The sequence below is a fragment of the Bicyclus anynana genome, chromosome 25 (genome assembly GCF_947172395.1).
Source record: "Bicyclus anynana chromosome 25, ilBicAnyn1.1, whole genome shotgun sequence".
Classification (NCBI taxonomy): domain Eukaryota; kingdom Metazoa; phylum Arthropoda; class Insecta; order Lepidoptera; family Nymphalidae; genus Bicyclus; species Bicyclus anynana.
Genome location: NC_069107.1, coordinates 6,471,396 through 6,488,863, shown reverse-complemented (window position 1 = coordinate 6,488,863; position 17,468 = coordinate 6,471,396). Strand labels below are relative to the sequence as shown.

The window sequence follows — 17,468 nt, the reverse complement described above, 5'->3', positions numbered from 1 at the left end:
CAGTTCTGTATCAGACAAACAAATAACTAACCAGTTTCTAAGTCAAGAACGCGAAGAACAGATCAAACGTGAAACAGTCACAAGTGAATCTAAAATTACATTTGAAAGTGTAAATATTGAAAACGTAATGAAAACTGAGGACAAAACAGAAATAAGTAAGTTAACTCAACAAGAAAGTGATGAGATTTCGAGTTCTATTAAGTCCAAAGAAATATCTTCTTCAGAACCTTTAGAGTCAATAACAATAACTACTAAACCAGAAAAGATACGCATATCAGACGACAAAAAGTTGATAACAGAGTATAAAAAAGGACCTGCAGGAGAAGAAATCACAATAACTACCGTCACAGAAATTATAGTTGAACCCTCTGGTGAGGAGATTGAAAGAATTACTGTAACTGAATCAACTAAGTATCCGTCTGGCAAAGAATCTGTTTCAGTCAGAGTATCCGAAAATATTAAATCTCTAAAAACTGAAAGCATTCTGGAAGATTCTAAAAGTGTAGTTAGAGAAGAGCCCTCAATTAATGGAGATACTGAAAAAGAAATGATTTTTAAATCATCAGCAGATTTAGATGAAACATCTGATCAAAAGGGTGTTGCATTATATGAATCTATTCAAAGGACAGATAAACATAAAGAGACATCTGATTCAGTACTACCTGTATCAGAGTCCCATATAATATCACATAAAGAGGAAATAACTCCAAAACTGACAGAGATTATAACCTCGAAAGATAAATATTCCGCAGACAAAGATATTTTATCCACGAAAGTATCGGAAAGTGTTACATTCCACAAGGTAGAAAAAGCTACCACTATTTTACCTAAAACAAAAGATGGTTCTTCAGAAGAAGTAGTAGAAAAGATAATTTTGAAAGAGGATACTGAGACTGATACAACTATAAAACCAAAAATTAAAGATAGCTCAACTTCTGAAAAACAAACACAACCTCACGAACCTTTGCTAGATACAAAGACTGAGCATTTTCTGAGTTCTTCTCAAAAAGAAGAAAAAATTCCAGAACCAGAAAAAGTTCCTCATGAAGACAAAAATACAGATACCGTTATAGAAACTAAAATAGGAGAGGAAGGGGAACAAATAACTATTACCACAGTAACGGAAACATTAGAGGGTTCTTCTGGTGAAGAAATACTCAAAGTCACTGTAACCGAAGCTATCAAATATCCTTCAGGAAAAGAAGCTAAGTCCACGAAAATTTCAGAATGCGTAAAAACTGAAAAAAGGGATATTGTCTTTCTGTCAGAAAAATCTGATGTAAGTGATCTCTTTACTGATTTAGATAAAAAGGTAGATGCAATTACTACTTTGGAAAAGACAGAAGAAATAGGTAAAATTCCTGCAGAAGACGAAAAAACTACAACTACAACAGAGACAGTGATAGGTCCTTCAGGAGAAGAAATAACTACGACAACAGTAATATTAACAAAAATACTACCTACTGGCGACAGAGCTGTGAAAACAACCATCACTGAAACTATAAAATATGCCTCAGGCCGTCAAACAGTTTCAACTAGAGTCTCTGAAAGTATTGAGTCTCATAAAAAAGTAGTATTCACAACATCAGCATCGGAAACATCACAGTCTGATCTCGAAGATAAAATACAAAGTATGATATTGGAATCTGCTAACATACCAGATGAAAAAGACACTTTAGTAGATACCAAAGAAGAAACGCAGGTAGGTAATGCTGGTGAAACAATAACAACAACGGTAATAACTGAAAAAACTAAAATACCTGGAGGTGAAAAGGTTAAAACTACCACTACTGAAGTAACAAAGTTTCTATCTGGAGAGGAGTCTATATCAACCAGGGTGTCAGAATCTATTAAAACATATGAAGAAGAAAGCAAAATAGTAGCTATAAAAGAATGTGCTGAGCACGAAACAGTAATTCAAACTAAGCATGAAACAGATAAATTAAGAGATTTTGACAAAGAAACTGAATCTAAGAGTAAAACAGACGAGAAAGTATTCGATTCTGAAATATTAACTATGTCAGAAAGTGAAAAAAAGAGTATGCCAAAAGAGCTTCATTTTAAAGATACCCAAGAAATAACTAAAGATCAAGTGAAACCTGTGATAGATGATATATTACAGAAAGGTTCTATAGTGGCTGCAGCACGAAGTCCTATTATTGATAAAGATATAAAAATTGGTAGTAAAGAAATACTTGAAACTGAAAAAAGATCTTACGATGCAAAAGTACCTCAAAAAGAAGAACGTAGGCATTCTTGTATTAGTCCAGCTATTTCTCTTGAAAGGATTGCTGAATCTGAAGTTGAAATGGAAGATGAAGTAGAAAAGTTAGCTCCTGATACCACACAAATTACAAAAGAGGATGATATAAAAATTGAAATGAAAAAATCTGATTCAGCTATGAAGCAAATGGCTGACAATATTGAAATAATTATTAAACAAGCATCTGAAGACTTAGATTTATCATCCGAAGAACCTATATTTGAAGATAAGGAAGCAAAAGAATTGCATGGCGAAGTTTCCGTTGATTCAATCATAGAGGAAGCCGTTCAAACAGTTGAGGGTTATTTAGATGAAACAGCAGACAAAGCGCCTGAGGAAATAGATGTTAAAGTTAAAGAAGTAGTATTTGATGACACAAATCTACCAAAAGAAAGACCAGGATTAATCAAATCACTTTCTAGAGATAGCGGAGAAATTTTAATAATGCCCAAGAAAAAACAACCTAGAACATTTTCAGTTCAAAGTTCGCCGGACGAAGTAGAAGAACAAATTTATACAGATTCTGAATCAGGTAAGCAAAGTAAAGCTAGTTATCTTTTTTTAACAATTGCTTGCCTCTAATATAAAATAGTCAATTAAATGAAATACAATTTTATTGGAATTCTATATTTAAAGTGGGGTTCTGAAGTAAATAGGAGTTGAAAAAACTGGGAGTTGAAACTGTAATATTTATTTTATGAAATGTTTAAACAAAAATCAATCGAGCTTCTAAATAATTTTAAATTTTTAAAAATTTTATATGATTTTGAAACAAAAATATATTTTGTCTTACAGACATGGATAAGGCGAAGGTGTTAGAAATTATTGAGCCAACATCCGATGTCGATGGGAAACTTCCCGCTTCTAGTTTTGATATTAAAAAAATTCGCACTGATTCACTTGATGATGCTGATGACTTCCCAGACAAAGAGGTATGGTATTAAATACAATGCATTTTTTGTTTTAATTATGAACATTTTGAAAATTACAACGCCAATGGACGCACAGACAAATGAAGAAGAAGAAGCTATTTTTGTATTTATTGGCTAAAAATTTTTTAACAAAAAAACACAAATCATTTTTACTTTTAAAAAAATATTTTCATTATTGGCTACTAAACTACTTTATACTAATACTGTCTTAAAAAACTTATATATAAAGGGGAAGGGATTTTGATAACGCAATGATTTTAATAATAAAGTAGAGCTATCAATTTTTTAGATATAAGTAAATTGCCGGGTAGTTAGGGTAGGTCAGGGCCAGAAAAATGACATTCCCTTTTATATTATAAATTTATTTTATTTTTAATTCAGACTGAATACTTTGAAGATGGTGGAAAATACGATGACACTGTAGCTTTCAGTACGAGCACTTTTAAAGACAAAGGTCAACAAGATGAATCTGTTCAAAGCTCTGAAATACAGCAAGATCTTGATGATGATAAGCTCGCTGATAAATTTGTAAAGAAGACTCATATAAGCGATAGTATTCTGCGATCAGACTTAGTATCAAAATCTACAACGGAGTCATCAGTAACGACTGTTATTTCAACATTAACAAAGTCATCCGATGAGGATCAAAAATCTGTTTTGGAAGACGCAACTTCCGCAGATTTATCCAGAATCAGTGGAGCAGATTTAATAAAAGATCCTTCTAAAACCTCTATGGATACTAAGGACGAATCGAAAATTGAAGATCAATCAGAAGATCGAGGAACTCCGGATTTATCTAAGAAATCAATGGATTTAACCAAAGACTACTCCAAATCTTCAATAGATAGTAAAGACACGTCCCGAGACTTTGCCTCTAATGAACTATCAAAAGATTCCACTGTAGATCTCACTAAGGATTATTCGAAGGCTTCAATAGACAGTATAAAGGAATCTTCGAGATCAATAGATGAAAAAACATTTTCAGAAGAACAATCATCGTTTGATTTTTCTAAAACGCTGGCTTCAGACGCCTCAGATGGTATCAGTAAATGTAAAGAATTTATCGATGAAGAGAGATCCACTTCTAAAGTTATTCATATTTCGACTAGCTCATCTCAAGAAACGTCGATATTGACGGAAAGTAAATTGTTTAGTGATCACGATGATAGATCTCTTGAGAAAACTAAAACGTCAGATAAGACTGAAGTGGAGAAAGATTTACTTGATGATATATTGGAAGGTAATCAAGAAATAGAAGTAAAGGATACAAAAGTCTCAGATGAAGAACAAGAATCAGAAGTTAAGAAAAAGATAACTTTTGACGAAAAAAAGGAAGATTTGGATGAAAAATACGATGAATCAGAGGTTCCTGATATATCAGAATTAAATAGAAGATGCTCGAATTTACTAGAAGATATTTCTGCGCAAGGCGCTGTTATAAGGATTGATACAAGTCACGTTGTGCACGGTTAGTTTGTTCAGTATTTTATTTATGAATTCAGTAATTTCATAGTTTTAACTGAAAAGTTTTCGGGAAATTTCAAAATTGGTAATTATGTAGGTTTAGATTTGAAATTCAAAAAAGAATTTCTACTTACATATGTAAGTTAGTTTTTTCACCTTAAGTCGCAGCTGATTTATTTGACGACAAAATCTTTAAACTACCTAATACTAAAATTTCTGTCTTTAAAATGATGATTTATAAAATCACCAATTTTCAAAACTCCCAGAAAGCTTTCCAGGCACTATCTTTGTTGAGCACCAAGTGACTGTGTGTGTATTTATCCTGATTATAAGTAATGATTCTAGATCTTTCCTCAAAATTCTCAAAGACGCCGCCGCCGTCCCCTGTAGATTTAATAATGAAAGAGAGGATGAAAACAGATGAGAGTACTATTGATAAACACACTGGGCTACAACCTAAAAGTAAGTTTCTTAGAGCTGAAAAGCTTTTCTACTGTTTTTTCATTCTTTTCTTTCAAATTGTTTATTATGCTATTACATACCTTTTATCGCGGGCTTTGAGCGCGGCGACTGAATCAAGAAATTCCTTAACGAAAATAAACCTAAGACCCAAACCGTGCATAAAGTTAACACATTTCGACGGTATCACATCGACCCTACTGGACAAGTGGTGTGAAACTAAGGGGCAAATCTTATTAAAAACCGGAGTTCGTATCCAGCTCAAAAAAAGTAGAGACATTTTTTTTATAATTATTATTTTTTTCTAAAAAGAAAAAATACATAAATAGTTATATTGGCGTAAGTTGATAAAAAATGCTATGCAGTAGCTTTACCGCGGCAGTTCCCGAGTGTCACACATTTTTTTGTGAACTATCAACAGTTATTCATTAGAATGCGGTTTATACATTTATATAGTTGTTTATTGTTTTTATATTACTTTTTATTTGTAAAAATATATTATTAAAAAACGAATTTTTGTAATAATATATTTTTACAAATAATATTTTATTTACTCAGTTTAAATTATGAATTTAGGTTATTAAAAAGTGTCTATAACCCCCGGGAAATTCAATAATGAATTTAAAACGTTCGCTATTGGTCCGTTTGAATAGTGACGTAATTTATCACGCTAACAAGTTAAAAACTATAGGCCAACAACAGAAAAGAGAATTTTAACATTAAGAACGTAATAGTCCACGTTCTCATCCTCTTTTACACACATCCTCTTTTATATACATCCTCTTTTATACACGTCATCTTTTATACACATCCTCTTTTATACACATCCTCTTTTATACACATCATCTTTTCTACACATCCTCTTTAATATACATCCTCTTTTATACACTTCCTATTTTACACACATCCTCTTTAATCACATCCTCTTTTATACACATCCTCTTTTATACACATCCTCTTTTAAACAACATCCTCTTTTATACACATCATCTTTTACACACATCCTCATTAATCACATCCTCTTTTATACACACCCTCTTTTATACACTTCATATTTTACACACATCCTCTTTTACACACAACCATCTCTTCTGTTCGCCTCAACTTTGACGCGCTAGTGACATATCTAATTATAAAAAATCATTGCTATAACCTATAAAAATGCTCTATTATAATATATGTAATCTTTAGGTTCAGAATCATCATTTTTGGACGCAAGCCGACAATCACCAAGAGCGTCTTCAGCTGGCGATAGCTTAATAAGTGAAACTGAAGCTCATCAAAGCGGTTAGTATGTTTACTCTATAATTACTTTAACACTGTGCACCCTATCCGAACCATAACATACCCAGAAAAGTAAGGACTCCAATATCAATACCCCATTTCGTTTTTTGTTAAATCTGAATAGAAAATAATATATTAATTTATATTAAATTCGTAAATAATAATATTCCTATCTAATTATGTTATTAAAAAAATTATAAAGTTCTATTTGTATAATTTTTTGGAAAATTCGTGAAAGTTTAAAAATGCTTTACACATTGTAGTGGCAAAATATCAGGTAGTCATGGCGAAACTTTACTCATTGCTAAGTAGAAATGGATTCAGCTGTAACTTTGTTTGCCACAAGTAGTTATGCCGGTTGTCGCATGTCATTTATTTACTCATAAATTTATAAAAAAATATTTGCTATTCCAGACAAAAAAGCTAACGGAATCAATTATTTAAAGCACCTAGATTAGAATGGTAGATTTAACACTCCATTGTAAAAAAAAATGTATTGTTACGTACATGAATAAAATAATATATCATCAATTTCAAGACATTAAGATTAATTTGCTATAATCACATACGTTATGCCAATATCTGTCGCACAGTAAATTTTACTTTCTTTCTTGCGGAGTCCTCACATTGCTTAGGTAAGTGGACACAATTGGGAAAAGCATCATGTTAAATACTTCATCAATGTCGCTTTTTAAACTTTCCAAAAATCGAGTTAGTTTACCATCATCAATTAGCAAGACAATTTTTGTTTCCACTCAAAATCAATGTTCACCTTTGAGTAATGTTTCGCTTTGATTCCAAATTTTCTTTCATTATTTTATACATATTTGCCACATTCGCTTTCTTCACTATAATCATATTTTACCTATTTATTTATTCTATATTATTCATCACATCAAATGCCTAGATGCTTTCTTCGTCTAAATGTTTTAAATTTGCTCAATCTATTCGGTTCGTACACTGTGTATTAATTGGTTTTATGTGTTAATAATTGTTGTTTCATCTAAAATAAAAACACCTACTTATTTAAAATTACGCACAATTATTTTTAAAATGTTTTCAAATAACTTTTCAAAAAAAGCATTTTCTTTTCAGAAATATTGACAGAAGATTTTAAAGCATCTACTGCGATTGATAGATCAAAATCACCAACAAAACACTTAGCCGATAATATATCGTTTGTCAACGTCGATAAACCAACAATAACAAGTGGTGCTATAGAATTAGTTGACCGGACCATTGAGAAAAGTATGGATGTGATTGACCAAATTAAGAAAGAAATTGAAGATGAAATGCACAAGTCAACTTCTTCAGATACATTTTACTCAGAGTCAAGAATTGAAACTTCTACGTCGTCTTCATCTATTCACAAAACTGTAGAAGGAACTCAACTAAAGTTTCAGAGTATTGATCCAGAAGCAGTTATGTCAGATATGATTTCCAAGTTTGGCACTTCAGGTGAATATAGCACGGTACTTTCCCATAAAGAGACAGAAACGAAGAAGATTTCAGGGCAAGAATATTTCTCAGAAACAAAACAAATATCATCATCTGACGATGATTCACTTATAATTAAGACAGAAACTAGTCATGAGTTGCGAGGTCAAGAACATGAAGTAAAAGAAAAGATGACTGTTAAAAAAGAAGGGGACCAAACAGAAACATCTCAAAAGAAAATGGAAAAAGCCCATGAAGCAACGGCTAAGAGATCTGATGTAGAAACAAAAACAGTATTTAAAAGTACTGATGATACTGATCTAGTCACTGTAGAAAGGGAATTTTCCGAACAGGGCCTTTACACAGGAAGACAAACAAAATCGGAAGAGAAAATGACAGCTCTAAAGGATGAGACCATTAAGAAAACACATGAAGTAAAAATCTCAGAAAGAGACCTTTCTCATGAACAATGGGGAAAAGAATATTTCACGCAGCCAGGAGAACTAGAAGAAATAAAAGAGGATGAAGATTCAAAATCAAGAATAGCTTTTGTGGAATCAAGCCTAAAGATTATTGAGAAAGATGAAATTGTTTCTAGTGTTGAATTGTCTGAAAAAGGACAAGTTGTGAGTTCAAAAGTGGAACACCATAAAGAAGAATCAGTGATTGAAAGTAAGGAACACGATGATCTAAGTTCAGATGCTTCTCATATACCAAGTTTTAAGAGTGAGGCAACAGATAGAAGAGACTCTTCTGAATCGAGTCCTAAAAGTAAATCAAAATCATTTAAGAAAGACAACGAAGTATATGAGGTGGATTTCATAAAAGAAATTAAAATATCAACTTCACCTGTTAAAAGTTCCTTTAGCCGGACGGGTAGTCAAGATACGCATTCGGAGTCTGAAGTGGTGCCAGAACTGCCTCATGATGACAAAACAAGTGACACACCAAAGAAAGAAACGGTTTTAAAATCACCTGTAAAATTGCCTCATAGTGAAGATTTAATACTCGAAGTATCAGTTGCTGGGGAGGCTTCCAGCGTTGATGATAGCTTGGCATTTACCAGTATGCCTGAATTCGCATCCGGTATATCGTCAAGTATTGTAACAAAAAGCAGTGAATTAGATATGATTGAAACTAAAAGTGTAACTACTGAAACTAAAACAACAAAATTTGATATGTCACCGAGTACTTTAGAAGTATCAGATGATATGAGTACAATTTCCAAAGATTTGATGATAAAATCTGGTGAAAGTATTGACACTGAATGTATGGTAAAATCTCTAGAATATCATGAAGGCGAAATTTTACAGAAATCAATGGATTCAACAGTTAGTGCTGAAACATTACATGCATCTGAATTTTCAACTGAGGCAGATTCAGCTTTTTTGACTGGAACAGATCATAAAAAAGAAGAAATTAAATTAATGAAAGAAAAAAGTACAGAAGACATTTGCAGTAGTGGCTATGACACCGATTTTTCCTCTGCCGAGTTTCACGGAATGAAACTTGAGACTGACAGGGTAGCTTTAGACTCTTTAATATCAACACAACCTCTTGCTGACTTATCAGTTTTAGAAAAAACTATCGATGAAGTTAAGCAATCACTAGAAGCAGCACAAGTTGAAATAATTAGTGAAAAAAGTGACGGAAGTATTAAGTATAAGCAATCTCCATCTGAATTTCAATTTAAAATTCTAATAAGTCCTGACAGACCTGAAGTTATTAAGGAAGAACCTCATCATGTTGAGGCGCATGTAGATAAATCTGTTGATCGATTAGATGATACTATTGATCAAATTCAAAAAGATGAGAAATTATCAGATTCTAGTTTTAAATCGGACAGTGTATCTCAAAGAATTAGTTCTCAAGAAGAAACCACTTTCTCAGATGAAGACAAGGATACGATACATCTAAAAGAACCTAGCCCACCATTAGAAGGTGATTTATCTATAAGGTCAGACAGTGGACCCCATTCAATATTAGATACGGAAAGTGAAGGATTATCTGACAGAAACGATTCATCGAAGGGCAGCCCTGAAGTTAAACTAAGGGCACCTAAGCATATCAAATCGCAATTAGGAATAATAGAAAGGCGATCTGCATCAGAAATAGAAAGTTGGTCTAGTTCAGGTGAAAGTCATTATCATAGTTTTGAACACTCTGAAAGTCGACCTTTATCTTCTGATGTTGAAATAATGATGACTGCGCAGAGTGGTACTGACTATGAAACAGCTCTCACTAGCCATGATATATCTTCTCAATCTCTGAGAACTTCCAAAGATTATTATACGGCTGGAAGTTCTTTAGCTTCAAGAGACAGTATGAAAAGCCTTGATTCAGATGGTTCTAGTCATGTAGCGAGTATAGATATATCAGATGCCTCTGAAACACTTGTACCATCAGCTAACGAATTGAAGGAAGAGTTACTGGAGAGTAGTACTTACGTTGAACAATTTCTTCATGAATCAGAGAAAGAGCAAATATCTAAACTAAAAGAAATTAGTGACGAGGAAATTTCTGGTGAAGATGAAGAAATTAAAACAGATAACATTGAACCACTAGGTAAAATGAAGAGGTCGCATGAAATGCGTTTTCAACCCAAAGATATGATACCTGAGCATTTTCCACCTTCAGGTACTTCAGAAAGTACCGAGTTTGATGACGATTCATTAAAAGATAAGGAAGGATCTGATACTACTATTTCAAGTCAATTAAAAACTGATGAAACTTTATCATCATCTATTTCAAAACTCGACATGTCTTCTTCTCAGTCTCAGATAGATTTAGATAAAGAAGAAATACAAGAAACTATAACTAAATCATCGGTTGATAGTGACCATGCTGTTCCATTCTCCGTCACCAAAATAGAAAAACCTAAAAGAGAATTTGTGGATTTAGAAAGTGAAATCATTCCTGTTGGCTCGGCAGAGTATGAACAAATAGAGAAATTTGGTAGTATAACTACTGAAGAATTGAAAACTTCGCAGGATGATACTTTAATTAAAACTATTGTAAAAATGGATGAAAGTATACCTATGACTTCAGATTCGATTCATTTAGAATTAGAAGAAAAAATTGTTAAAAAAGAAGTTCAAGATATAAGCACTATTCCTTTCCCTATTGCTGAAAAACCACCAAGTCAAAGGGAGTTTGTTGATGTGGAAGAAGATATAATACCTGTGGGATCCAAACAATATGAAGAAATATTAAAATCGAAAAGTGATTCTTCTGTGCCTAAAACTAAAGTTGAGAAATCGGGCGTTAAGACACCAGAAAGTCAATTAGAAAGTAAACAAAGTTCAACTTCAAGTTTAAAAACTCACGAACATCTGTCCACACCGCACACGCCTTTATCAGCACCTAGTCAAAGTTCTTTGTCTACTGAAAATGGTCGAGAATATGTTCTTGATGACATGTACGATATTTCAGAAACACCAGAGTTAAAGTCTGATTTAGTTACTGAAAGTAGTAGATCTGAACTTCTAATAACTACTGAAGAAAAAGCTTTGTGTACGTATGAAAAAGAACAAGACTCTCCAACAAGTGATGAATTTGAAATGGTTGACAAGCCTTGTGAAATGGACGATTTCGTAGTTATAGAAGAGGTTGCTAAAGAAGCTCAAGAATCTGATCCAGAAGGTAAAAGTGTGCAAATAAAAACACAAAAATATGTAAAACAACATGATACAGAAATAGAAGAATATTTGTCTAAAACAACTAAGAAACAAGAAAGCTCGAGTAGTGCATCCGGATCCCTATCTGATGAAGAACTGTTACAATATGAGCTAGACCAAAAAAAACTACAAGCCCAAGAGTTAGCTGAAATTGAAGCAGGCAAAAGATGGATACAGATGCAGTTTGAGGGAGATCCTAGATATGATTATGAAAGAATTCCGTTAGAAGACATTAAAGAAGAAGAAATGACAGATTTTGATGCAAGTCGAATAGGAAGCTTAAGCTCACAAAAAGAATCTATTGGTAGTTACGGCAGCTTTAGAAATTCTTACGGAAGTCTTTCCGAGTCAGAAATGGCCTCGCGTATGAGATATAGGTTAAAAGGTGAAAACGACGATATATCTATAAGCTCGTTACAAGAATTTGAAAATTTGGAAAGGGCTTTGATGGAACAATATCAACAACATTCTTCATCATCGCAGGACTCTCTGAATGGATCATTGCCTCGTCGATATATTCTCAGTAAAAGTCAAGGAGATGACATCTCAATATCAAGTTTAAAGGAATTTGAAGGACTTGAGTCAGCCTGCTTAGAAGCTTTAAAGGCAGAGTTACTTGCAAAGCAAAAAGAAGCTCTATTAATAGCCGATCCTAAAGTAGTTAGCGGAAGTTTTCTCGAACAAGAAAAGCGTTCTTATGACGATAGCAGTAGTAGTAGCCCTCCGTTAAAAAGTGGCAGCCCAGGTCAAAAAGGTGGAAGCCCTTCCCAAAAGAGTGGAAGTCCCTCGCAAAAAGGCGGAAGTCCTTCTCAAAAAATTGGGAGTTATGGCAGTCCTTCGCAAAAACTTTTAGCAGATTCAGCAGCAATCAGAAAAATTATCGATCAGCAATTAGCATTAGAACAACGAATGCAGGAAGTTAAACCTAAAATTGTAACTGTTAAGAAGTTTGATGATAGAGGTGCATTTTTTGTCCCAGAACCTGAACCGGAAAAATCAGACTCCAAATCAAATGAAGTTACTGAAGTATGTACAAAATCTTCATCTTTCGTTTGTGCTGCTGCGCCAAGCGATGGCTCAGCTGAATCTATACCAGGAGATTGTGAAGAAATGATGAAAATTTTAGATCAAGAGGAAAAGTCCAAGAAGCTTGAGGATGGAGGAGTGATAGAGATAGTTCGAACGCAGACTGTTATCCAACAAAAGTTCATAGATGGTAAAAAGGTTTCCGAAACAATAACCAGTACGGATAGTGAAGGAGGTGTAGATATACCAACTAGACCAAAGCAGTACGATGACGCCTGCATGTCTATAGGTTCTGAAATGTCATCTTCCTTAGCCTCGCAACCATCAGAAATGGATAGTTTGACGACTGTTATGGAAAGACATCCATCTGATAGTGAAGTCGTAACATTTTCGAAGCACACAATAATCACCTCAACGGAAAGATGTGAAGACAAACCAGAAGACTTAGAGTTTTCAAGAGAAGGAAGTGCAGCTCGTGAACTGTCGCCCTCCTCTGGGAGGTCGATAGCTCACAGCATTATTTCCGGCAAATATTTCACAGATCCAGCTAGCGGTTCTTGGAGTGGTCAGGATGAAGAATTAAGTTCATCAGGAAGTTTTAGCAGGTAACTAATAAATAAATTTTATGATTGAAAACCTATTAAGATTAGTATACCAACATTTACAGAGATAAATTATTGACAGAGCTCGCGCCGATCTGATGTTAGGTAGTACGGACAGTTTGGAAGCTACTAGTTCAAACGCTACTAGAGCAACGTACAACTATGAAGTAGACACGCCAATGACGGGAAGTCTTACTTCTGGAGGTGAGTTAAATTTATGGAATAAACTAAAATTGTTTAAAAAATGATAGCTTGTTTTTTATATAAATGAAAGTAAAGAAAACAAATGAAAATTATTTTTATGAATAACATTAATTTGTTCATGTATGTTCCATATATGAGTATATCTTAAGGCGTGCAACATACTTGGGCAGTCAATAAAATTATATTCGAAAATATTTGTGATTCTTATAAATATTTACATACTAGCTGACGCCGCGCGGTTTCACCCGCGTGGTTCCTATTCCCGTAGGAATACGGGGATAATATATAGCCTATAGCCTTTCTCGACAAATGGGCCATCTAAAACTAAAAGAGTTTTTCAAATCGGACCGGTAGTTCCTGAGATTAGCGCGTTCAAGCAAACAAACTCTTCAGGTTTAAAATTAGTATAGATTTCACGTATAGTACTTTACTTAATACTTTCACGGACGAAGTTACCGGATTATGCTTATTTCCTAAATCACATAAAGCACAATTTATTATGCTTTCGTTTGGATTTTTATTTTTACAACAAATATATTTTGATTATAATCAATTTCACCGCCCAGTTATCCGACCTCACTAAAAGTGTTGCACGCCTAGCTTTGACTTTTTTTTAATAAGTACTCGTAATCGTAACGGGTGCATCGCATCAATAGGATTTTTAATTTTACGGTAGATAAAATCCGTTTGATGTGGTTCTGTAAACGCACTTGTATGACAAATCTCTATACAAAGTATACTAAAATCCATATGATGCGATGCGTCCGATATTTACGTTGCGGATCTGTATGACGCCTGCTATAATGGCTCATTCAGTATTATTTATCGTAATTGAAACTATAACTTTGGAGTAAAACTTCTTTGTGAAAAAGTACTTCTTTCAAAAAGTGTAATCGGGTGAGGCGAACGGAGGTTGAGAGGGACAGTTATTACGCTTGCTTGATTTGGGGAGTAAGCTGTTGAATGTGTTACATAAAGTGTAATCGGGTGAGGCGAACAGACGCTGTGAAGGAGAGTTATTACGCTTGCTTTATTTGGGGAGTAAGCTGGTGAATGTGTTACGAAAGGTGTAATCCGGTGAGGAGACGGACGAAAAGAGGGAGATTTATTACTTATTATTACTTGACTTTGCGAGTAAGTTGGTGAATGCGTTATGAAAAGTGTAATCAGGCAAAAAGAGGGAGAGCTAAAGAAGTTTTATTTCAGACGCGTGGTCTAAAGCACAGTTGTATTTTTTGTAGCTTTATACAATTTATCGTAGTAAATTTTTTATTAGTAACAAAATATTATGCATGAATTTATATGTTTACTGTAAACTATTATACATCTTGTTAATATTGTTACTTACCATTGCAGATGCTCTCATCCCTTGCTTATCTAAATCTAATACTAAAACATTTAACAATATTTAATGTGGAATAATTTGTTGACATAAATCTGTAATATAAAATTACCCTAACATTACAAGAACAATCAATATAGTCTTAATAAAACAAAATAATTTAAAACTCGTAAGAATGATTAACTTAAATTGAATAAATCAATACATTATTCCAAAGCCATTCTATTGCTTTCTGCCAAGCTTGATACTAATCAGAAAGATAACATAGCGCGCCCTCCAGGCTCGAATACAATGGTCTCCTCACTCGATACCCTGGATCCAGTAACAGCTGTACAGATGGAAAGTCTTGAACACCAGTCTACCAGTGAACACCACTCACAGGAATATGAGGTTCATGAACCGGATTCTGATACAGAAAGATTGGTAAGAAAGATATTGAAAATCATAATTAATGTAGCAACAAATAACGTTTCTTCACCCAATTTTGAAACCAGTTTCTTAAATCATCCAATCATCATTATATGGTCGTCCACTGCTAGACATAGGCCTCCTGTAAGGAGTTATAAACACTACGATATCAAGCCGCCACTATCTATCGGCTCCTTGCCTCCTCGCTCTTAAGGTTCACACATTCCATCACCTTGAGAACCCCAACGTCTATTGGCTATTTGAACTACGTACTTCTTCATCAACTACGTATTCATCATCGCAACGAGTTTAGCTACGCTACTACTACTAGCACTACTACTACTAATACTAGCTACTAGTTGGTGACTTTGGTTTTCAGCAATTCTTCACATTTTTGATTGAATCACGTAGATACTCCTTTGATAGCTCGTTCCATCGTCCGCTGAGTGTCTCTGAGCCTTTTAGACCAATAGTTAGTCATTATGAACAGCGTCTTCGCCGGCAAAGACGAGGTCCCCGATATCTAACGTCACCCGGACATGGGTTTTCTAACTCACGATCTCGGGGGCGTCCGTACTGATTCACTCAGGTCACGGTTACACCTTCCAAATGGCTCTCTAAGCCGAGGTCCGAGTCTCATAGGAGACGCCCTTAGAGAGCCGTTCCGTCCTCTATCTTTATTTCAGCCTTCGGGTCTCATCAGGCGATGCTTTTGCGCTCGCCCAAACCCCCCGGTGTCGCCGTAGTAAGCCCACATGGAGCCATCGGCACTTAATCAACACGAACAAAAAATAAATTAGTCATTATCTAATTATATATTCATTAGATATATATAGTAATATTTTTATTATCAACTCGCAGAACCTCGCGATTTCACCTGCGTAGTTCCCATTCCCGTAGGAATAAGGTGATAAAATATAGCCTATAGTACTCAGGGATAGTGTGGCTTCCAAAAAAACAAAGAATTTCTCATATCGGTTCTGTAGTTTCGGAGCCTATTCAAACAAACAAACAGTCACATGTTTCCTCTTTCTTAGTATAGAAAACTAGACGCCCGCGACTTCGTCTGCGTGAAACTTGATGTTAACTTTCAACTACCCCTATCCTACCCCTACCCTACCCCTACCCCTACCCTACTCCTACCTACCCCTACCGTACTTTTCTGGTTAATTTTTTTGCACCTTGTGTCCGAAAAACCCAAATATCTTACGGAACCCTATTTTTCCCAAAATAAAATTTAGCCTATGTTACTTGTGGATAATGTAGCTTTCGAATGGTGAAAGTATTTATAAAATCGGTCCAGTAGTTTTTGAGCCTATTCATTACAATCAAACAAACAAACATACAAACAAAGTTTTTCTCTTTATAATATTAGTATAGATAACAAAATATTACAAATGTTGCAGGAAACAGATGGTCGTTCAGACATTCCACGTGCCAAAGAGCGCACGATAATGTTCGATAGTACAGACACTCTAAGCGCAGTTAGTGCTGATGGATCAGTAAAGGAAGCAACGGTAGAAGCACCAGCCGCTACTTTTTACATCGGAGACACGCCTATAGTGAGAGGTGACCTTGAATTTCTTTTATCATACATATTAATATTAGTGATTACAGGTTTTATCTAACTTCACGTAAGTGAAGCTGCATCTTGTTCTCTTGAAGTTTATATTTTTAATGACGTAGAATAATGGGAGATACCTAATGAATTAAATTCCTGATCTTAATTAAATCCGATGAATCTTTTAAAACATATCAAAATTGGTAGAAAAAATGAGATACTTAAAGATACTTTACAATGAATTGTGACAAAGTTTTGTTACAGAAGTTGATTATCTAAAAATTTTTTGTGTTCAGTTACATCTATCAGTGATCAGTCGCTTGACTATAAACTGAATTTTTCATAGCAGATCATGTTTCTAGTTAAAGGTCACTCCATTAAGTGACTCTTTGTGTCCTTTTTTTGGGTATTACTGTCTACCACATAATTCATCCACAGTGGATCGCTTTAGCCTTTTGGTCTTACCAGGCGTGATAAGCAATTTGGCAAGACTGTTTGTGTGTTCTTGTAGTCTGCTTTTGTGTTTTATGGCGTACTTTCTTATTTCTTCCTTGACAGTCGGCATTTCAAGATACTCATGCATGTCTGCCGTTTTGGTGAACCAGGGGGCGTTTAGTATTGTGCGGAATACTAGGTTCTGGTATCTGGAGTATCTCAAAATAGATTTATTTGTTTGTTTACAGGCGATCGACATGAAGACATCGAGGATGAGTCTCAACCAACACTGTCAGGCAGTTGTCCAGCATCATTGCCACCGGCAACACAATCCTCACCGCCTATTCCAGCCCAGAGAAGGTAATTTTCATTCA

At 34.5% G+C, this 17,468-nt stretch overlaps 1 protein-coding gene across 1 annotated transcript in view; it reads left to right on the top strand.

The window, feature by feature from the left end:
* Window positions 1-17,468, top strand: part of LOC112058327 (serine-rich adhesin for platelets-like) — a 28,913-nt gene that overhangs the window by 7,194 nt on the left and 4,251 nt on the right. Inside the window, exons 12-21 of the mRNA XM_024099076.2 lie at window positions 4-2,795; window positions 3,059-3,195; window positions 3,577-4,663; window positions 5,005-5,121; window positions 6,310-6,405; window positions 7,498-13,147; window positions 13,227-13,348; window positions 14,959-15,113; window positions 16,505-16,667; window positions 17,343-17,454. Of these exons, the coding sequence (XP_023954844.1) occupies window positions 4-2,795; window positions 3,059-3,195; window positions 3,577-4,663; window positions 5,005-5,121; window positions 6,310-6,405; window positions 7,498-13,147; window positions 13,227-13,348; window positions 14,959-15,113; window positions 16,505-16,667; window positions 17,343-17,454 (10,431 nt within the window). The remainder of the gene's footprint in view (window positions 1-3; window positions 2,796-3,058; window positions 3,196-3,576; window positions 4,664-5,004; window positions 5,122-6,309; window positions 6,406-7,497; window positions 13,148-13,226; window positions 13,349-14,958; window positions 15,114-16,504; window positions 16,668-17,342; window positions 17,455-17,468) is intronic.